General features: G+C 45.6%; 1 protein-coding gene across 1 annotated transcript in view; it reads left to right on the forward strand.

The window, feature by feature from the left end:
• Positions 1–23,895, forward strand: part of LOC126471598 (src kinase-associated phosphoprotein 2-A-like) — a 224,307-nt gene that overhangs the window by 195,378 nt on the left and 5,034 nt on the right. Inside the window, exon 3 of the mRNA XM_050099835.1 lies at positions 14,669–15,030. Within this exon, the coding sequence (XP_049955792.1) occupies positions 14,669–15,030 (362 nt within the window). The remainder of the gene's footprint in view (positions 1–14,668; positions 15,031–23,895) is intronic.

Consider the following 23,895-nt stretch of genomic DNA (forward strand, 5'->3'; position numbering starts at 1 on the left):
ACTGCTCGGCTCGGCTATCTCTTGTTCTCTAGTCGGCCGAAGTGGCCGAGCGGTTCTATGCGCTTCAGTCTGGAACCGCTCGACCGCTACGGTCGCAGGTTCGAATCCTGCCTCGGGCATGGATGTGTGTGGTGTCCTTAGGTTAGTTAGGTTTAAGTTGTTCTAAGTTCTAGGGGACTGATGACCTCAGATGTTCAGTCCCATAGTGCTCCGAGCCATTTTTCTTGTTCTCTTCCGTTCGCACCAATGTAAATACCTATTCGCAGGTGCAAGTATGCATGGTACACACTAGCGAATCTTCGCACATTGTTCTCGAGAATGTGCATTCGCTCGTGTTCGCTCGTGGTCGCTTGTAAAGCGGTTTCGTAAGCGTTTCATCTATTTCGATAATAGTAATTGTTCCCTGAATACAATTTCTGATACTGATGACACAACTAGGGTGAAACACAACTGACGACATGGCCATGTCATTTTGATAATGTCTCTGTATTGAACCAGAACATCTATTACTAAAGGGACCATTATGAAACATAAAATATATGGTAAAATTAGTTTGTTTTTTTACAGCTCAATGATGTAATGACACTGTATGTAAAGTTTATTGTTTTGGGGAATTAAAACAGTGATCCTCTTGGAACCTCCATGAAAAAATTCGTCGTACATTGTCATTAGTTTAATCCCCTAATTTGAGGCAATATCGTGTACAGAATTCAGCCGGGAAGGCGCCTGCAACAATGGCTTCGTTTCATGAAGAAGCTTGAAGAACATGCTTGAGTTTCTTCCTGATGGAAGTAACCGCAGCTCTTGATTTTGAGAGCGCGTTACGGATCTCATGCTTGCAGAGCTCCGAAGACGTATGCCGAAGTTTGGCAGGTTGGTACTGATGTTAGTATAAATATCCAAGTAATATTCGGTGATATCGGTCTGTATATCTGTACGGTTAGTATAAAGGGTCCTCCACAATTTTCGTATTTCTTCAATCAGTAGTAGGTTTTCGTGACTGAGTACCTGAATCATATAACGAACATATATGATTGTAGACACGGGATCTGTGAAATAACGGGTGCGAATTCGATATTCTGCTGATGATTTGCCTGTGGTAATGATGACTTCTGCATTCAGGCATCTCACTGTGTGAACAATTCCTAATAAATGTGTTATGCCACTGTACTTATGCCGTAACAGTGTGAAATAAAATTGTCTGGGCCGCCTTTCCTAGTAATCTCGATACTTCGGGCGAGCTTTGATGCACTTCGTAAGGTTTTCCTGGTGTATTGCGACCACCAAAGTATGCGTGACTGTTATATTGGAATGACTGCCACTACTTCTTGCCACGTGGTACTGATTTCTTGTTTCAAATTAATTTCTTGCGTCATCATGCAGTTTAAGTTCCACAACGCGCTACCTTTATGTATCTGTTGTAGTGTGCGTCTCATTCAAATTTGGTCGGCTACGTGGTCAGAATAGGTAATAGGCTTATACTGACAGGCTTTAATGTGTGGTACGACATTTTACTATGCCTTAAATCTGTCTGTTCTATTGGCAGAGCGTCCTATTACAATAGTATAAGTGGCAAGGTTTCAAGGTAGTATATGTCAGGTATCCGCTATGTGTAGTTCCTGCAGTAACAGTGTGAAATTGGTAGCAATAGCTGTAGTTAGGTATCTCATCTTCTTTTCAGATGATGCATTTAAAACCCAACAAAAATTGTTCAAATGGCTCTAAGCACCATGGGACTAAACATCTGAGGTCATCAGACCCCTAGACTTAGAACTACTTAAACCTAACTAACCTAAGGACATCACACACATCCATGTCCGATGCACGATTCGAACCTGAGACCGTAGCGGCCGCGTGGTTCCCGACTGAAGCGGCTAGAACCGCTCGGCCACCGCGGCTGGCGAAAACCTAACAGCAGACATGATTGTCGTGAGTGAAGTCATGGAATATTTCTTTCTGCTCTACATTGAGGGCCTAGAAACGAGTAAATATTAAGCAGAAAGACCCATATCCAGGCTTCAATGCCCCGTTCGGTAGGAAGAATAGCTTGTGCGCTGCAAGAAATACCTTATATAAATAATGTTGTTGTGCCGGTATCGTTGTCTACGCTGATATCGTGTCAGACTTACTTTTTCCGTATGTAGTGCAGCAAATCGACGTGGCATGGACTCAACAAGTCCCTGGAAGTCCCCTACAGAAAAACCTGAGCCATGCTGCCTCTACAGCCGTCCGTAATTGCGGAAGTGTTGCACGATTTTGTGCACAACTGACCTCTCGATTATGTCACATAAATGTTCGATAGGATTCATGTCGGTCGATCTGTGTGGCCAAATCATTCGCTCGAACAGTCCAGAATTATCTTCAAACAAGAAACGAATAGCTGTGGTTTGTGACATGGGGCATTTTCATCCATAAAAATTCCATTGTTGTTGGCTGCAAGTAGTCTCCAAGTAGACGAACATAACCATTTTCAGTTGGACCAGAGAACCTAGTGCATTTCATGTAAACACAGCCCACACCATTGTGAAGTCACCACTAGCTTGCATAGTATCTTGTCGACAACTTGGGTCCACGGCTTCTTGGGGTCTGTGCCACAGTCGAACCGTACCATCAGCTCTTACCAACCGAAATCGGGACTCGTCTGACCAGAACACAGTTTTCCAGTCGTCTAGGGTCACGAGCCCAGAAGAGACACTGCAGGCGAAGCCGTGCTGCTGGTAAAGGTATTCGCGTCGGTCATCTGCTGCCATAGCTCATTAACGCCAAATTTTGCCACACTCTCCTAACGGATACGTTTGATGTATGTCCCACATTGATTTCTGCATTGCTTGACTGTTAGCACTGAAAACTCTACGCAAACGCTTTCGGTCATTAAATAACGCCATCGGCCACTGCGTTGTCCATGGTGAGAGGTAATGTTCGAAATCTGGCACTCTCGGCACACCCTTGACACTGTGGGTTTCGGAATACTGAATTTCCTAACGATTACGAGACTGAATGTCCCATGTGTCTAGCTCCATCTTCCATTCCACGTTCCAAGTCTGTTAATTCCCGTGATAATTCCCGTCATAATCAGATCGGAAATCTTTTCACATGAATCACCTGAGTACAAATGACAGCTCTACCAACGCACTGCCCTTTCATACGTTGTGTACGCGATACTACCGTCATCTGTATGTGTGTATATCGCTATCCCATAACGTTTCTCACCGCAGTGTATATTGCTTATAGATTCAAAGCCAAGAAGCCATTTTTGAAGAAAAATGGTGTCTGTGTCTGCAGATCACAAATACCGTATTGTGGAAAGCTTAGTAGTTTTATTTCGGCAGATATTAAATTGAAACGGAATGTAGTAATTTCTTCAGTTTGAAACATCGAAATGGAACACTTCGTTGTCTCTTATCATGTGCAAATACTGTACACTCCCAATAGGGGTCTCCACTGATTTAGTAGATCTATTTTCTGTGTTGGTGGGGTACAAGAAGCTGAGTCATTTGAAGGTGATAGCCCTCCCTGAGAGTCGCCTTCGGACTCGGAGTGTGAGACAATTTTCGCCGCCTTTCCTGCGCTTTGAGCCACTGACACTGGAAGGGGAAAACTTGTTCACTGTGCTTATTTTTAGTCACAAATGAATTACAGACATTGGCTGCAAGTGGTCATTGATGTAAATCAATGGGGAAAGTTGAAAACTTCTGACAGACGGGGATTCAAACCTCTCTCTCCTGCTTACTAGGCAGTTGCTCTGACCACTAAGCCATCCGCGCACAGCAGTCATCGCCACTGCACGCCTCCCGTCAGACCCAAATCCTCAACTTATCCACGAAGCATGGACCTGGGTACGATGGGGTGGCTTGCGTGTGTCAGCGGTAGAGAAATCCGCACCGCACTGAAGGAATATCAGTGGAAGAGCCAATATTTGCAGAAAAACAGTCTTAATCTTTGACCGATATGGGCTTATAGCATGAACCAATAGCCTTGCTATGTTGGTATATGAATGAGTAAAAGCTAGGGAAAACTAAAGCTGTTACATTTCCCGAGGATATATCGTTCTCTTGTATGATTTAAATGGTGAGGGCACCCTCTTGGGTAACATATTCCATAGATAAAATATTCTCCCGTACTCAAGGAGGTCGCTGTCATTAGGAAAACAAAACCGCTGTTCTACAGGTCGTAGCGTGGGATGTTGGCTCCCTTAATCGGGTAGGTATATTTGAAAATTTAAAAAGAGAAACTGACAATTAGAACATTGATATTGTGGGAATTAGTGAAATGCGGTGCAGGACGATCAAGGCCTATAGTCAAGTGAGTAAAGGACTAGCAACACAAAATCAGTTAGGAGTAATGCAAGAGAAAGTCTAAAAATTAATAAGAAAATGGGGACGCAGGTGAGTTACAATGAACAGCGCAGTGAAAGCCATAGCTAAAACAGTCATCACAGTAGTAAAAGTTCATGTACCTCCTAGTTCCACAGATGAAGGCATTGAAGAAGTGAGTGATATTTAAAAGAAGTTATGCGGATAGTTAAGAGAGACGAATGTTTATTTATGATGGGGGACTGGAATCTGATAATAGGAAGACGAAGAAAAGGAAAACTAGCAAAGAGAGCATAGAATGGAGGAAAGAATGAAAAAGAAAGCCACCTGGTGTTTCTTGTTTTTTGTGGTAAAATCCTAAGGGACCAAACTGCTGAGGTCATCGGTCCCTAAACTTACACACTACTTAATCTAACTTAAACTAACGCAACATGCTGCCTTTTACACAGAGTATCTGCAAAACAAACGAAAGCTTGTCTAGTACAAAACACTAGCTTTTTCTAATGAAAAAAGAAGGAAGTAGAAGGTGATAATACTTAGCAGTATGAAACAAATTTTATTTAAATATTTTCGTGGCGTTCTTTTTTATTAACAACTTCTATGATACAAACAACTGCTGAAATTCGGTAGAGCTTATAAGAAGTCACTTCCCTGCGGAACGACTGTAGGACATTCAACATACTTTTCTTTGTCCAAAAGCTACTACATTCCTAAAATGATTGAATATTGTCACGATTATTTTTCCCTAACTTTATCCTCATATGGAATCAAAATCATAATGACACAGACTTAGAATTTGAACGATGTGAATTTTAACAATGTGAAGAGAACAAAAATTTGTGCATCTATTCAAATTATTTCCAATAGTTTCAATTTTAATTTGTCCAAAATTTTATCAAAACAGTCGTAGAGCTGACACATTTTGCAGCCCCTTACTTTAAGCCTCATAAAACGATTAACCTTTTGTAATTTGAGCTCAGATTTTGCCTAGCTTAGTTTTATTCTATTAGGAATATCAATGCAAAACTACATTCAGCTTTGAGATGGTCGGGTACGGAATGGCCCTACATTTATATGATTATTCTGCAGTCCTCACTTCAGTGTTTTACATTATAATCATTTTCTGACTACTTTACTACCGTCCTGATCCCGAATAGCACTTGGAAAAAATGAACACCTACATCTTTCTGTACCATTACTGATTTCTCTTATTTTGACAGGTCATTTGTCCCTAGGTAGGTGAGCAGTAACAAAATAAATTCGCAATTTACGGAGAAAGTTGCTGACTGAAGTATCATGAACAGATCACGCCGCAATGATAAACGTGTTTATTTTAACTGCCTCTCCAACTCGCTTATCACATCCGTGAAATCCTCTCCCCTATTTCACGATAATGCAAAACGAGCTGCCTTTCTTTGAACTTTCTCAGTCCTATATGGCAAGGCTCCCATACCGCACAGCAGTACTCCCAACCAGGATAGACAAGTGGGATGCAGTGCAGGCATTCTCTGTAGCGAATTTTTTGGACGTTATAAGTATTCTGCCCATAAAATGCAATCCTTGTTTCACCTTTCCCAGAAAATATTCAACGCGATGGTTCCAATTTAAGTTGTTAATAATCGTAATCCCTACATAGTCAGCTGACTCGACAACCTTTAACTATGTGTGACTTCTCTTGTAACCAAAATTTAACGGAATTTTCGTTTAATATTCATGCAGAGGTTCTCGTACTTTGAACTGCCACATTTCGCACCATACAACTATTTTGTAATTCGGTTTGATCTTATGAAGTCTTTACTACACTGTGAACGACGGCATCATCTGCAAGCAATTCAAACCGCTGTTCAAGTTGTCACAAAATGGTTAAATAAGCACAGCAGAAGGGCTATAACATTACCTTGGGGACCCCAGGTATGACTTCGGGTTCACTAGAGGATTTCCCGTCAATGACTACGGACTGTGACCTTTCTGAGAGGAAATCAAGAAACCAGACGATACTTTTATAGTTTGCAACGGCGTGGTTTCTGTGTTGTGACTAAAAATATCCGTCCACATTGCGTTGAATTTCTTGTTCTGCTGTCCAGTCCATTAGCATGACATGCTAGAAAATGTGTACTGTTCGTCGGCTGAAGAAAGCAGTGGAGCAAATTAGCAGCACTACACGCCTCTACAAGCTGCATCAAATGTTTTCTAGTATCACGCTATCGGAGCTGTTAAAGGATAGATAATTAATGAGTGATAACTTCAATATATCGTTACTTGTTTGCTACAAAAACACCACCAAATCCACGCTAGTTTGAAGTTACAATTTCGACATACACATTCAATCAGTCACTCATAAAAGTCAGCTTGTGGTATCTAACCCAATCTTTTCCCATAAAGATTACAAAACTGATTGTCTGGGACAGAAAGCTCCCTCCGATGCTATCCAAATCAACCTCTTAGAAAGCTCAGTTGCCGGCCATAGTTTGTATAACACGCCACACGGATTTTAGTTAATTCAGAAGTCACAGTTTACACGTAAAATTCGGAATTTCATCCATTTATCTTCAGCTATCGTTTGTGTTCACTTTACGACACTTCAGTCACGTTTAAGTCATAATACCGCAAAATATTCACATCTATTCAGAGCTCCGAATACACGTGCCCGAACATGATGAAGGTTGAGCTTCGAAGTTGTTCTAGACTTCACAAGGCAGTTCTTTAGCTCACAAAATACGCGCGACTGTACTGTCCCCTGATTGGCTGATATAAATCAAAGCCGATCCGATATCAGTACTAAAGCGCGCAATCCCGCGTGTTTTACTAGGAAACAATCACAACATAATAGCTTTTATGAGCAATTCATTAAATGAATAAACTTGTAAAACCCACAAATATCAAAATTATTTCTTCGTGTACTGAATTATCGTAAATATTTCTTGCATTCCCAGTACTATGAACTGGCTGGTTTCACTATAGAAATTTCCCTTCAGAGTACTATTCTCTGCTTCGTACTGACAGAATTCTCACGCTACCATCCGCTCAATTAATAAACATAACACTATTAATTTATTATACACTCCTGGAAACGGAAAAAAGAACACATTGACACCGGTGTGTCAGACCCACCATACTTGCTCCGGACACTGCGAGAGGGCTGTACAAGCAATGATCACACGCACGGCACAGCGGACACACCGGGAACCGCGGTGTTGGCCGTCGAATGGCGCTAGCTGCGCAGCATTTGTGCACCGCCGCCGTCAGTGTCAGCCAGTTTGCCGTGGCATACGGAGCTCCATCGCAGTCTTTAACACTGGTAGCATGCCGCGACAGCGTGGACGTGAACCGTATGTGCAGTTGACGGACTTTGAGCGAGGGCGTATAGTGGGCATGCGGGAGGCCGGGTGGACGTACCGCCGAATTGCTCAACACGTGGGGCGTGAGGTCTCCACAGTACATCGATGTTGTCGCCAGTGGTCGGCGGAGGGTGCACGTGCCCGTCGACCTGGGACCGGATCGCAGCGACGCACGGATGCACGCCAAGACTGTAGGATCCTACGCAGTGCCGTAGGGGACCGCACCGCCACTTCCCAGCAAATTAGGGACACTGTTGCTCCTGGGGTATCGGCGAGGACCATTCGCAACCGTCTCCATGAAGCTGGGCTACGGTCCCGCACACCGTTAGGCCGTCTTCCGCTCACGCCCCAACATCGTGCAGCCCGCCTCCAGTGGTGTCGCGACAGGCGTGAATGGAGGGACGAATGGAGACGTGTCGTCTTCAGCGATGAGAGTCGCTTCTGCCTTGGTGCCAATGATGGTCGTATGCGTGTTTGGCGCCGTGCAGGTGAGCGCCACAATCAGGACTGCATACGACCGAGGCACACAGGGCCAACACCCGGCATCATGGTGTGGGGAGCGATCTCCTACACTGGCCGTACACCACTGGTGATCGTCGAGGGGACACTGAATAGTGCACGGTACATCCAAACCGTCATCGAACCCATCGTTCTACCATTCCTAGACCGGCAAGGGGACTTGCTGTTCCAACAGGACAATGCACGTCCGCATGTATCCCGTGCCACCCAACGTGCTCTAGAAGGTGTAAGTCAACTACCCTGGCCAGCAAGATCTCCGGATCCGTCCCCCATTGAGCATGTTTGGGACTGGATGAAGCGTCGTCTCACGCGGTCTGCACGTCCAGCACGAACGCTGGTCCAACTGAGGCGCCAGGTGGAAATGGCATGGCAAGCCGTTCCACAGGACTACATCCAGCATCTCTACGATCGTCTCCATGGGAGAATAGCAGCCTGCATTGCTGCGAAAGGTGGATATACACTGTACTAGTGCCGTCATTGTGCATGCTCTGTTGCCAGTGTCTATGTGCCTGTGGTTCTGTCAGTGTGATCATGTGATGTATCTGACCCCAGGAATGTGTGAATAAAGTTTCCCCTTCCTGGGACAATGAATTCACGGTGTTCTTATTTCAATTTCCAGGAGTGTATTACTCTGTACTCTCACCATCATTGACACTAATAATTAAATATATTAAATCAGCAACAATTAATAGAAGACGTAATTGAACCGTAAAATTACTACTGGTTCACCAAAGGTTATTAATCTCAATCACTACACAAAATGTAAAGTGGAAGTAGGTGCCAAGGAATAACTGATGAAATTATACACAATTTTCAGTAACACCCTTTATTCAAATTTGGTGCAAGACTTTACGATATTTAAAAAAAAAACAACAATCATTTAAGAAATAAGTCACAATTTACGATAGGAAAGGCAAGCAATTTAACATATAAAACGCGACGCTGTTTAATAGTTCAAGCTCAGCTAAATTAAGGTGAATTTCACTCCATTCATTAAATGGCGCAGATTCAAATGGTTCAAATGGTGCAAATGGCTCTGAGCACTATGGGACTTAACATCTATGGTCATCAGTCCCCTAGAACTTAGAACTACTTAAACCTAACTAACCTAAGGACAGCACACAACACCCAGTGATCACGAGGCAGAGAAAATCCCTGACCCCGCCGGGAATCGAACCCGGGAACCCGGGCGCGGGAAGCGAGAACGCTACCGCACGACCACGAGCTGCGGACAAATGGCACAGACTCTAACTTGTCTGCAACATATAAAGACAATCCTGTTTACAAAAGTTCTCAAAATAGAAAAACCAAAACGCATGAGTCGTGCACATGGGGGACATTTACAGTTAATAACATTAACATTTCCAAAATGTATAAAAAACAAATTTTACAAATTTCTGCCAGTTAACTTAAGGCAAACACACACACTCGCCAGGTAGGACTTGCGAACTTCTACAACATTCTCATTTCACGGCAACAATTTCAACCCGTAATGAAATGGAAAACTTTTGCATGGCAAGAAAACACACTAATAACCAACTACATGTAAAAAAACACATAAGCACGTTGAGTAAAAGTCTTAAAATGTGTTGAATTGGAAAAACACACAACAGTTTTTGCTCACTAGAAACAATAGTAAAAATCCACTACGGCGTACATTAACCTTGCTTGATTATAGCAAATATACATAAACAAAAATTTACGTAAGTTACAGCTTCCAGATGAGTAGGAATTCGTTATGCAATTGACTAGTTCTTACCACGAGGCAAAAAGGAATTTCTTCTTTCTTAGGGTACCTTTTACATGTGGGTCTAGTAATACTAGTTATGGCAGGCGAGAGAATGGATGAGGTCTTAGTGCCTTGCATTTTAAACAGTACAGTCATTGGTGCCTCAGACTATCACAGACATGGCAGAGACTAACAGTCGAATAAACTCGTAGGTAAGCTGGGAGGGGAAAGAAGCCCACCCTTTCTAATATTACCATCTTCCCCCCTCCCCCCCCCCCCCAAAAAAAAAAAAATACGGCTGGTATAATTAACAAGAATAAGTAAACTGAATTCAATTAAACTCCATAAAATCTGTTAACAATGAATGCTCAACTTCTGGTGCGTTACGACTCCCAGGACTGAACCAACGCAGCACCTCCAAATGCTCTGCCGAGCCGCCCGCTGCCAGCCGTTTCAACGGACGCAGGAAAGCGCACCGATTTTCAGAACCTCCTCGCCGGTCGACAGCATAGGGCCGCTCTGCAGATTAGGCCCCTTGCGGACCCACGCTCAGCAAGATTCCTTTCGTGACGAGCAGTTAACGCCCCACACCACGGAGCTTTACTATGCCTCAGAAATATTCACAGAAGATACAATTTTATTTCCAAAATAGAGTGTGAACACCAACAAAACGGAAAAACTGCAGGCACGAGTTTCTGACTGGAAATGGAGGAAAAAGGTCCTATCAATATGTGTATGGAAATGCATCGTTGCCATGGTAGATGTATGAAAGTTCCTGTGACCACGTGCCGTGTGTTCCTTTGTGTTGCAGTTTGTGTGATTGACGCAGCGTACTGTAAGCAGCAGAATGGTCCGGTATTCGTGTCAGGAACAAGCCAACATAGTGTTTGCGTGCGACGAAGCAGATGGAAACCGTCGATAAGTACCGAAAACAGTGCCCTTACGGACACCAACCACATCACACAACGTTTGAGGCTCTTTTTGGGCGTTCGTGTGGTCATAGGGCCATTCAGACCGACGAACTCGCAGGGAGACGGCGGACTGTGCGTACACCATATTTGGAGGACCGCGTTCTACAGGATGTTGAGCCGAACGCTAGCACAAGTTCCATGCACATGGCCCGCCAACACAATGTAAGCCAAAGTACGATCATGAGTATCATGCATAACAACCGCTACTATCCCTATCACCTGCAACGAGTGCAAGGATTATCAGTAGTAGATTTCCCTCTGCGGGAAGCATTTTGTCGATGGTTTTTGCACCAGACCATCGCAATTATGGGATTTGTGTAATCAGTCCTCTTTGCCGACAAAGCAACCTTTATCAGAACTGACGTCATCAATCTTCATGATCGTCATCTTTGGGCTACAGACAATTCGCTGTGAAAGGTTGAGGCGTCTTATCAGCATATGTTCAGCATCAATGTGTTGGCAGGGGCCGGCCGCGGTGGTCTAGCGGTTCTAGGCGCTCAGTCCGGAACCGCGCGACCGCTACGGTCGCAGGTTCGAATCCTGCTTCAGGCATGGATGTGTGTGATGTCCTTAGGTTAGTTAGGTTTAAGTAGTTCTAAGTTCTAGGGGACTGATGACTACAGATGTTAAGTCCCATAGTGCTCAGAGCCATTTGAACCATTTTTTTTTTTTTTTTTGTTGGCAGGGATTCTTGCCGACCACGTACCTGGATGAGTTATTATTCCACTTGAACTTTCTGTGGAATACTCTGTCTGGGCTGCTTGTGAATGTGCCTTTGGGAGTACGACAGTTTATGTGGTTTCTGCATGGCGGAGCTCCAAGCCATTTCCGCATTACAATTCGCCGGCACCTCAACCTCATCTTCCCTGGACGTTGAATAGGACATGGAGGTCCTGCAGCGTGGTCTGCTAGATCACCGGACTTAAATCCCTTAGATTTTTTACCTCTGGGGCACCTGAAAAGCGTTTTGTATACTGAACCAGTTCCTGAAGTGCAGACCCGTCAACAGCGTGGTCACGACGCCTGTGATGCTATTCGGAGAGAGGCCAGAACGTGCGAAAGAGAGCGGCACTCCATGATGTGACGTGTGAACGTGTGCATTGCATCCTACGGAGGCCATCCTGAATATCTGTTGTGACGTGGATAGGATGCAGCTCTGTTCTGTGTTCCAGAACTATCTGTTGTCGTTGCATGCACACAGTCCATTTCCGGGCGTATGTTCATAGGGCCTTCTTTCATCAATTTCCAGTGAGGATTCCGTCCCTGCAGTTCGTCGGTTTTATTAATGCTCACCCTGTAGACTGATTTTATTATGTATGGTTTATGTCCGTAAGATGCGGACACTTCTCGGCACAGCCGTATCTATTAGGAAGTGCTGCATCGTAGTGCACATCTGCCATACTAGAACTACGAATGGCGTATCTGCTCGCTACCGCCCTATTTACATCTACATCGGTACTCTCCAATTCACCCTTAAGTGCCTGGCAGAGGGTTCATCGAACCATTTTCATACTACCTCTCTACCATTCCACTCTCGAATGGCGCGTGGCAAAAAGGAACACCTAAATCTTTCCGTTCGAGCTCTGATTTCTCTTATTTTATTATGATGATCATTTTTCCCTGCGTAGGTGGGTGTCAACAAAATATTTTCGCATTCGGAAGAGAAAGTTGGTGATTGAAATTTCGTAAATAGATCTCACCGCAAAGAAAACCGCCTTTGTTTCAGTGACTGCCACCCCAAATTGGTTCAAATGGCTCTGAGCACTATGGGACTTAACATCTGAGGTCATCAGTCCGCTAGAACTTAGAACTACTTAAACCTAACTAACCTAAGGACATCACACACATCCATGCCCGACGCAGTATTCGAACCTGCGACCGTAGCGGTCGCGCGGTTCCAGAATGAAGCGCCTAGAACCGCACGGCCACTGCGGCCGGCCTGCCACCCCAACTCGCGTATCATATTAGTGACACACTCACTCCTATTAAGCGATAACGCGATACGAGCTGCCCTTCTTTGCACTTTTTCGATGTCCTCCGTCAATCCTACCTGGTAAGCATCCCACACCGTGCAGCAATATTCCAGCAGAGGACGGACAAGTGTAATGTACGCTGTCTCTTTAGTGAGTTTGTCGCATCTTCTAACAAGGAAACCTCCCCATCGCACCCCCCTCAGATTTAGTTATAAGTTGGCACAGTGGATAGGCCTTGAAAAACTGAACCCAGATCACTCGAGAAAACAGGAAGAAGTTGTGTCGAACTATGAAAAAAAATAAGCAAAATATACAAACTGAGTAGTCCATGCGCAAGATAGGCAACATCAAAGATATTGGGAGGTCAGGAGCGCCGTGGTCCCGTGGTTAGCGTGAGCAGCTGCGGAACGAGAGGTTCTGGGGTCAAATCTTCTCTCGAGTGATAAGTTTACTTTCTTTATTTTCGCAAAGCTATGATCTGTCCGTTCGTTCATTGACGTCTCTGTTCACTGTAATAAGTTAAGTGTTTGTGTTTTGCGACCGCACCGCAAAACCGTGCGATTAGTAGACGAAAGGACGTGCCTCTCCAATGGGAACCGAAAACATTTGATCGCAAGGTGATAGGTCAACCGATTCCTCGAAAGGAAAACACGTCTGATATATTCTATACGACACTGGTGACGGCATGCGCGTCACATGACTGGAATGTGTTGTCGACCCACCTAACTTGTACACTTGGCGAATGGGTAAAAAGATTCTTCTACCTTGCCCGATTTAGATTTTCTTGTGGATGTGATAATCACTCCCAAAAAAATGATGAAAACATAAGAGTTTGTCACATAAACTGCAACAAATGAATGCAACAGTTTCACAGTCGCGCAGTTTTCCCTGTGCTCTGTCAAAACATATGTTTTTAACGTTTTCAAATTTTTCCGTGTGTAGACCGTCAAATCCTGCTTATGTCCAAGCAAATCTGAACATGTACTGGAATTTTGGAGAGCGAAGTTGATTGTGTGTGAGTGCCTGAACTTTGATAATCGACACACGATCACGTAAACAATACTGCTCTGTGCACCTGTGCAGCTTCGCATAATAATTGTCTGAAAATAAAATATTGAACTTTTCACTCGAGGGAAGACTTGAACCCAGGATCTCTAGTTCCGCAACTGCTCACGCTAACCACGGGACCACGGCGCTCCTGAGCTCACAACTTCCTTGATGTTGCATATCTTGCGCATGGACTACTCAGTTTGTACATTTTGCTTACTTTTTTCATAGTTCGACACAACTTCTTCCTATTTTCTCGAGTGATCTGTGTTCAGTTTTTCAAGGCCTATCCACTGTGCGAACTTATAACTAAATCTGAAGGGGGTACGATGGGGAGGTTCCCTTGTAAGTGTTCTGCCAACAAAGCGCAGTCTTTGTTTCGCCTTCCCCACAATATTATCTGTGTGGTCTTTCCAATTTAAGTTGCTCGTAATTGTAATTCCTAGGTATTTAGTCGAACTGACAGCCCTTAGATTTGTGCGATTTATCGGATACCCAAAATTTATCGGATTTCTTTTAGTACTCATGTGGATGACGTCGCACTTTTCTTTGTTTAGTGCCAAATGCCGCTTTTCGCACCATAGAGAAGTTCTCTCTAGATCATTTTGTAATTGGAATTGATCGTCTGATGATTTTACTAGACGGTAAATTACATCGTCATCTGCAAACAATCTAAGGGGGCTGCTCAGATTATCACCTATCATTTATGTAAATCAGGCGCGGTACAAAGCGCTGCACGGAACACTTTCATAATATGTGTTATTGCTGGGTCCGGCAGGTGGCGGTATGGCGGTGGAGGAGTACGTGGATTCCGATGCGACGGGCGCGCTCGAGGAGACCGCGTGTTACGAGGAGTTCCCCAGCGAGGTGGACGGCGGCGGCGACTGCGGGCGCGTGAGCGGGCCGCTGGTGCGCTGGGAGCGGCGTTTCCTGCTGGGCCACGCGCAGCGCTGCTGGGCCTCGCTGGCCGGCGGCCGCCTGCTGCTCTACCCGGGCCGCGGCGCCGCCAGTGCCAAGCCCAGCCTCGCGCTCTGCCTGCGCGGCTACCGAGCGCGCCCCGCCTGCTCCAGCCTCGTGCGCGCCTCCAGGAAGCGGGACACTCACTTCGAGATCGTCTGCCCTGGCAAGAAGACTTACCAGGTGAAACTCATCATCTGTACACCCTTTCAGTACATCCACACTGGCAAGCCAAATCATTATGACCGCTGCCCATCGCGACGTTAGATGCCACGTGGTGGATTTGCGGGCACGTGACGCGGTAAATGCAAGCGGAACAGACACGGACGGGGATCACCGTAGCGAAGATATGGGCTGCAAATGGGGAAATCCATTGAGATAAGCGACTTTGACAAAAGGCAGAGCCTGTGAACGAGTATCTAGAAAACGGCGAAGCTGGTCGAACGTTCACGTGCTGCTGTCGCGATCATCTACGGAAAGAGGTAGAAGAACAGTGGAACTACCACCAGGCACTAAACGATTGGACGGTCACGACTCTTCACAGAACGTGGGGTTTGGAGGTTCAAAAATGGATCAATTGGCTCTAATATGTGGCATCACTGCCGAAAGAGCACAATTCTAATGCACGCACAAGTGTTTCGGAGAACACTGCTCCTCGTACGTGAACATGGAGCTCCTCAGCAGACCACTACTACGTGGTTATTCGTCCACCAGACTCAGAGGGCCATAGACACGGGTTTCCAGGTTGATGCCATGTTTCTTCACTTCCGAAAGGCGTTCGATACAGTTCCCCACAGTCGTTGAATGAACGAAGTAAGAGCATATGGACTATCAGACCAAGTGTGTGATTGGATTGAAGAGTTCCTAGATAACAGAACGCAGCATGTCATTCTCTATGGAGAAAAGTCTTCCGAAGTAAGAGTGATTTCAGGTGTGCCGCAGGGGAGTGTCGTAGGACCGTTGCTATTCACAATATACATAAATGACCTTGTGGATGACATCGGAAGTTCACTGAGGCTTTTTGCGGATGATGCTGTGGTATATCGAGAGGTTGTAACAATGGAAAATTGTACTGAAATGCAGGAGGATCTGCAGCGAATTGACGCATGGTGCAGGGAATGGCAATTGAATCTCAATGTAGACAAGTGTAATGTGCTGCGAGTACATAGAAAGAAAGATCCTTTATCATTTAGCTACAATATAGCACGTCAGCAACTGGAAGCAGTTAATTCCATAAATTATCTGGGAGTACGCATTAGGAGTGATTTAAAATGGAATGATCACATAAAGTTCATCGTCGGTAAAGCAGATGCCAGACTGAGATTCATTGTAAGAATCCTAAGGAAATGCAATCCGAAAACAAAGGAAGTAGGATACAGTACGCTTGTTCGCCCACTGCTTGGATACTGCTCAGCAGTGTGGGATCCGTACCAGATAGGGTTGATAGAAGATATAGAGAAGATCCAACGGAGAGCAGCGCGCTTCATTACAGGATCATTTAGTAATCGCGAAAGCATTATGGAGATGATAGATATACTCCAGTGGAAGACACTGCAGGAGAGACGCTCAGTAGCTCGGTATGGGCTTTTGTTGAAGTTTCGAAAACATACCTTCACTGAGGAGTCAAGCAGTATATTGCTCCCTCCTACGTATATCTCGCGAAGAGACCATGAGGATAAAATCAGAGAGATTAGAGCCCACACAGAGGCATACCGACAATCCTTCTCTCCACGAACAATACGAGACTGGAACAGAAGGAAGAACCGATAGAAGTACTCAAGGTACCTTCCGCCACACACCGTTAGGTGGCTTGCGGAGTAATGATATACATGTAGATGTAGACCCAACGACATTGTCAGTTAAGATAGCAGTGGTTACGGGACCATAGGGATTCGATCGTCGATCAGTGGAAACGTGCCGGCTCTTTGGGTGCATTTTTGGTACACTAGCTCGATGGCAGTCTCCACAAATGACGTAACTGAAGTGAACGGCGGCTCGAAACGCGCAGCGGGCCACGGACGCAGGCTAGTGATAGCAGCATTCTGCTGTGGGAGACATTCTCCTGCACTTGCTTGGGAAGTACGGTAGTAATCGAGACACGCTGACAGCTACGAACCATCTTCGTCCCTTGATGCTTGACGTCTTCCCCGACGGCGATGTCATCTTTCATCAGTATAATTGTCTGTGTCTCGGAGTCAGAACCGTGCTACAGTGGTTTGTGGTGCATTATAGTGAACTCACGTTGATGTCTCGGCGACCAAGTTCGCCTGATGTAAATCCTATGGAACCCATCTGTGTCGCTATCGGGCGCCATCACCACGTACGCAAATCAGCGGCCCCTACTTTACTCGAAAAAACCTATCAACAAGCTGTCGGATCCCTGATACGCAAAATCAGAGATGTATTTCGCTTCAAAGACGAGCAAACAAGCTATTAAGCAAGTGGTCATAATGTTTTGGCTCATCAGTGTACATCGACAGGGGCTGGACAAAAATATGGGAACACCGTGATTGAACATACAGTGTCCAGTAACATTAATGTGACCACCTGTCAAAAACCTGAATAACCACCTTTTGCATAGCGGACCGCTGCAAGACGTACCGTAAGAGAGCCAATGAGCTTCTGGAAGGTATCGACAGGGATGTTGAGCCTCGCCAAATCCAGGTTTTGCGGCCACAGTGTGAACAGATCGATCGAGGTGGTCTTACAGATTCCTAACTGGTTTTTAATCAGGGGAGTTTGGTACCCAGGGACGTACAGGAAACTCATCCACATGCTTTTCGAACCACACACGGACATTGCCATTGTGAGACACGCTGCATTATCTTACTGGTGGATTCCATTCTGCGAGAAAAAGCACATTACATGTAGGGGTGGATATGGTTCCCAAGGATAGAGGCATGTTTGTATTGATTCACTGAGCCTTCGGGAGTGACGAGATCGCCCAGAGAATGCCAGGAAAATAGACCATAACACTCCCTCCTCTGGCCTGAAGCCTCCCGACGATTGTTGCAGAGTGTTTGCTTCCAGGCATTTCACGCTATACACGCCAACGGCCATCTTTCTGATAGAGCATAAAACGTGATTCATCTGAGAACACCACCTGTTGCTACTCAGTGGACGCCCAGTTGCTGTATTGCTGTCCAAATTCCAGCCTTCGTCGCTGATTAACAGCAGTCAGTATGGGTGCGTGAATTAGACGACTGCTGAAGAAGCCTATACGCAGCAACGTGCACTGAACCGCCGCTAGCCGGCTGTGGTGGCCGAGCGGTTCTAGGCGCTTCAGTCGGAAACGGCGCGGCTGCTACGGTCGCAGGTTCGAATCCTGCCACGGGCATGGATGTGATGTCCTTAGGTTAGGTTTAAGTAGTTCTAAGTTCTAGGGGACTGATGACCTCAGATGTTAAGTCCCATAGTACTCAGTCATTTTAACCATTTGAACCGCCGCTGAGGGGACACTGTTGGTAGCCCCTTGGTTCATCTGGGCAGTCAGTTGTTGAACAGTTGAATTTCTGTTTGCCCGTACACATCTCTGCAGCCGTCGCTCACCCCTGTCATCTATAACCTCTGGCGTACCCTAATTGGCTGCTGAGAATTCTTCCGGGTTGTATGGCCATGGTCCATGAAACTCTTGTATCCCTGACGTTTCGTCCAAGGCTGCGTTGGACACCTTCGGAGGAGTACCTCCGAACATGTCCAACGCAGCCTTGGACAAACGTCAGGGATACAAGAGTTTCATGGACCATGGCCATACAACCCGGAAGAATTCTCAGCAGCTGAAACATCGGGTCGTGAAAGCCTTCATTGTATCCTAATTGCCTCGGCACCAGATATAATAGTGCTGCTTTGCCATCCACAGTATACGTTAACCAGGGAAGCTCGCGAACAGGTTACAAACTTAACCGTTTCAGTAATACGTCCATCCTCGGCCCAAAAGCTGCCATCTCATGTTTGTGACTGGTTATTGCACGTTGACGTCTAGCATAGGTGGTGGTCCTATTAATGTGACAAGACCGTGTAGATGCGGATGCTAGCCAAGCCTGCAGGCTGCGCTGTTTTATTTGACCACGAACGGCACGTGTAAAATATCCTCAATAAGTTGCAAATGTCAGTTGCAGACAGAACAATGTTCTATGTAGCGGTGAGCTCATTATGTCGCAGCTAAGTGGCTTCGAACGTGGACAAACTGTTGGTGCTGGTATGGTGGGTGATTCCGTAGCCAAGGTAGCCGAAGTATTTGCTTTTTCAAGAGGCACCATTTCGAAGATTTATATGGCATACAGTGAAAGTAAAAAAAAAAACATCATCCACGACGTCACAAAGCCGACGAGACTATGTGTTGAATGATCGTGACAGGTCGTCATTGAAAAAGATTGTGACTAAAAATAGGAGGACGACTCTTACAAATCAATACGGAACTGACTGTCGCACTCGCGAACCCTGTCTGCACCAAAACAACACAGAGGGAGATCAGTAAGCAGGGAACTGTAGGGCACACGTCAGTGATGCAAATGCCCGTAACAGGAAAACGTGATACCGGAACCATGAAACCTGGACTATGGAGCAATGGAGGAAAGTCATTTCGTCGGATGAGCCTTCTTGCACGCTGTTTCCAACTTCTGGCCGAGTTTACGACACAAGAGAGAAACATGGCGTGGGTTTGTTGATGATTTGGGCAGCCATGTTATGGTATTCCTTGGGCCCGATGGGTACTCCGCAAGGTCGCATCACTGCCGAGGATCATGTGACCATTTTGGCAGATCCATACCCTGATACAATATTTGTTCCCCAATGGTGGTGATGGTTCCAAGAGGACAGGACCCCTGTTCACACAGCTAGCATAATCCTGGACTGGCTCTGTGAGCACGAGGATGAATTTTCGCATCTCCCCTGACCACCACAGTCACCAGATCTCTATGTTGTTGAGCCTTTGTCGTGTATTTTGGAGACAAGGATGCGCGAAGCATCATCTTTAACTGAATTTGCCACTATTTTGCAGGAAGAATGGTGTAAGATTTCCTTGAAAACTACACAGTACCTGCAGTCATCCATTCCGACACGAATCGAAGCTGTTTGGATGCCAAAGGTTTTACTACACCTAATCAGGCATAAGATGTGTTATGTTTTTGGTGTTTTAATATTTTTGTCCACCCCGTGTATATCTACACTATCTGATCAAAATACAGGGGCATCCCATATGTTGCTAGAGGTGGACCTGCCAGTATAAAAGGAAGCGGGAAGTGTTGTGTTGTCAGCAGAAAAGTAGTAACTACAGAGTGGATCTGTCAGGAGAGATGAGTCATTCTCAGTATGAAGTAGTCATGGTTGTCACCTGAGTAACAGTCTAGGACATTTCAGCCTTTCCAAAGTTGCCCAGGTTCAAAATGGTTCAAAAGGCTCTGAGCACTATGCGACTTAACTTCTGAGGTCATCAGTCGCCTAGAACTTAGAACTAATTAAACCTAACTAACCTAAGGACATCACACACATCCATGCCCGAGGCAGGATTCGAACCTGCGACCGTAGCGGTCGAGTTGCCCAGGTCCACTGTTGGTAGTGTCATTGTGAAGTGGAAACACAAAAGAACAACCACAGCTAAACTAAGACTGGCCAGGCATCACGTACTATCAGACAGAACCATCGAGCATTGCGACGTATGGTAGTTGTAAAAATTACATTATTGGAAGGAGTCACTCGTGAGATCAAAGCGCTGCAAGTAGTCCACCTAGCACAATGACTGTGCGTAGGGACTTAAAAATAATGGGATACAGTGTTCTAGCAGGTCCCTCTAAACCACAATTTCTGTAGTCAGTTATAAGCAACGATTGATGTGTAGTAAAGATCGACGCCACTGGACGGTGAATGATTGGAATCGACTTATTTGGAGTGATGAATCACGCTATACCCTCAGGCAATCCATGGAAGGGCCTGGATTTGCTGAATGCTTGCAGAATGTTAACTCTTCATCACGCGTAGTGCCAACAGTGGGGTACGGAGACCGTGATGTTACGATGTGGCATGGAGGTTGTTTTCTTATTTGGGCTGTGGTCTTCTTATTGAGCTTAATGAGTCACTAAATGCGGATTCATATGAACACATTTTACAATATTGTGTACTGCGTGTAGTAGAGCAACAGATGATTGTCAGTAAACGCGCACTGTCAAAGCACCATCGGCGGGGCAATGTCTTATGGACGGTAACATTCTTGTAATGCACTGAGGTGAGAAATGTCATGGCATACCTCCTACTATCGAGCCAGACGTCCTTTCTCCCGGGGTAGTGCAGCAGCTAGGCATGGCATGGACGCAACACGTCGTTGAAAGCCCCCTGAAGAAATAATGAGCCGTGCTGCCTCTACAGCCGTTCATAATTACGAAAGTGTTGCCGGTGCAGGAATTTATTCACGAGCTGACCTCTCTGTTATGTCCCATAAATGTTCGATGGAATTCATGTCGGGTGATCTGGGTGGGCAAATCATCTGCTCGAATTGTACAGAATGTTCTGCAAACCAATTGCGAACAGTTGTGGCCTGGTGGCATGGCGCATTCAGATGGCTCAAATGGCTCTGAGCACTATGGACTTAACATCTGAGGTCATCAGTCCCCTATAACTTAGAACTACTTAAACCTAACTAACCTAAGGACATCACACATATCCATTCCCGAGGCAGGATTCGAACTTGCGACCGTAGCAGTCGCACGCTTCCGGGCTGAAGTGCCTAGAACCACTCGGCCGCAAGGGCCTGCATGGCACATTGTTTCCATGAAAATTCCGTGGTTGTTTGGGAACATGAAGTCAATGAATGTTTGAAAATGGTCTCCACGTAGTCGATCATAACTATTTAGTCAGTTATCAGTTCAGTTGGACCAGAGGTCCCAGTCCATTCCGTGTAAACACAACCCACACCATTGTGGAGCCTCCACGAGCTTGACAACATCTGTCTGTTGACAACTTGGGTCCATGGCTTCGTGGGGTCTGCGCCACACTCGAACCCTGCCATCACCTGTTACCAGCTGATATCGTGACTAATGTGACCAGGCTACGGTTTTCCAGTTAACAAGGGTCCAACTGATAATGTCACGGGCCCAGGAGAGGCACTGCAGGTGATATCGTGGTGTTAGCAAAGGCACTCGCTTCGGTAGTCTGCTGCCATAGCCCGTTAACGCCAAATTTCGCCGCACTGTCCTTACGGATATGCTCGTTGTGCTTCCCACATTGATCTCTGTGGTTATTTGACGCAGTATTGGTTGTTCGTTAGCACTGACAACTTTACGCAAAAGCCGCTGCTCTCGGTCGTTAAGTGAAGGCCGCTGGCCACTGCATTGCCCATGATGAGAGATAATGCCTGAAATGTGGTATTCTCTGCACACTCCTGACACAGTGGATCTCGGAATATTGAATTCCCTACCGATTTCCTAAATGGAATGTCCTATGCGTCTAGTTCCAACTACCATTCCGCATTCAAGTCTGTTAACTCCCGTCGTGATGCTATGATTGATTACGTCGGACATCTTTTCACATGAATCACCCGAGTACAAATGACAGCTCTGCCAATGCAATCCCTTTTATACCTTGTCTATGCGATTCTATCTCCATCTGTGTATGTGTATATCACGATCCCATGACTTTTGTCACCTCATTGTAGACTGGCCTGCCCAGAGTCCCGACATGAACCCAGTGGCATACGTTTGGGATGAACTAGAACGTCTACTTCACTCCAAACCCTAGCTTCCAATATCACTAACTTCTCTGGTTTCGGCGCTTTAGGAAGTATGGGCTGCCATTCCTTTATAGACATTCAGACACCACATTGATATTGACGGTAGCGGAGTTAAAGCCGTGATAAAGGCGAAGGCTGTAAACACCCGATATTAATGTCTACTAATAGGTGTCCGGATACTTTGGATCAGGTATCATTTGCTCGGCGAGCTGCTTGATGGTATGTATCGGAGAGTAGTAAATACTGGACTCTCATTCGGGAACACAACAGTTCAAACCCCCATCCTGCCAGCCAGATTTAGGTGTTCCGTGGTTTCCATAAATCTCCCGAGACAAATGCCGAGATGGAGCCCAAAAGGGCACGACTTATCTCTTCCCCACACTTCCCGAATCCCAGTTTGTGCTCTGTCTTTAATGAGCTCATCGCCGATGTGACGTTAAAACTCAAATCTTCCTTCCTTCTTCTTCGTGTTACTTCCACCCTTTTCTGTCCCAGTTGTGAAGTATTGCTTCATGGCTGCGCCTGTATTCTCTTCCCGTGGCGATCGTCTACGCCGAGGTCGGTGTCCTGGGGTAGGAAGTGTCCTCCAAGATGGAGTTGATATGGTGGTCCTTCCCTAATTTCCCTAAATGGGATATGGTGGAGACCTAAGAGGCTAGCTGAAGGGCGAGTGACTTTCCAAGGATGGCACGAGTTCCTCTGAACCTGTTGAAGATGAGAGTTTGGAAAATCCAAGCAGGGATGCTAAAACACTTCGAGGGGCACTTTTGGAGATCACGAGATAGGAGGGTGGGCTGGAAAACCTCGTGGTATCACGTCGTTGAATATGGTGGGCGGATCTGACGTGTTTAAACTGTTAGTCATTTGTGATCCGTCATGATCATCAAAGTTAAATATGGAAATACTGCAGGAATAGTACGTGAATCCTGTGTAAGAGTGTGGAATTCTATTTAGGTCCTTCACTGTTTTCTACGCGACTGATGCCTTTTAGTAAGCGTGTAAGCAGTGGCAGACCCAGTTGCTTACTGTTACAAAATGGCTAATCAGGAATGACTGGATGACAAATGTTAGAATATGGAACCATACTTAACTAAGGAAAACTTACATACCGTCTATATCAGAATTAAAGAGGGTTTTGGAAGAAAGAGAAGCAGTTTTATGAATATTAAGAGCTCAGCTGGAAAACCAGTACTAAGCAAAGAAGGGAAACTTGGAAAGTGGAACGATTATATGGAGGAGCTATACAAGGGTAATGAAGTTGAAAGAAATATTATAGAAGGGGAAGAGGACGTAAATGAATTTGAGAGGGGAGATATGATAAGGCTAGA

This window comes from Schistocerca serialis, chromosome 3 (assembly GCF_023864345.2).
Source record: "Schistocerca serialis cubense isolate TAMUIC-IGC-003099 chromosome 3, iqSchSeri2.2, whole genome shotgun sequence".
Lineage (NCBI taxonomy): Eukaryota > Metazoa > Arthropoda > Insecta > Orthoptera > Acrididae > Schistocerca > Schistocerca serialis.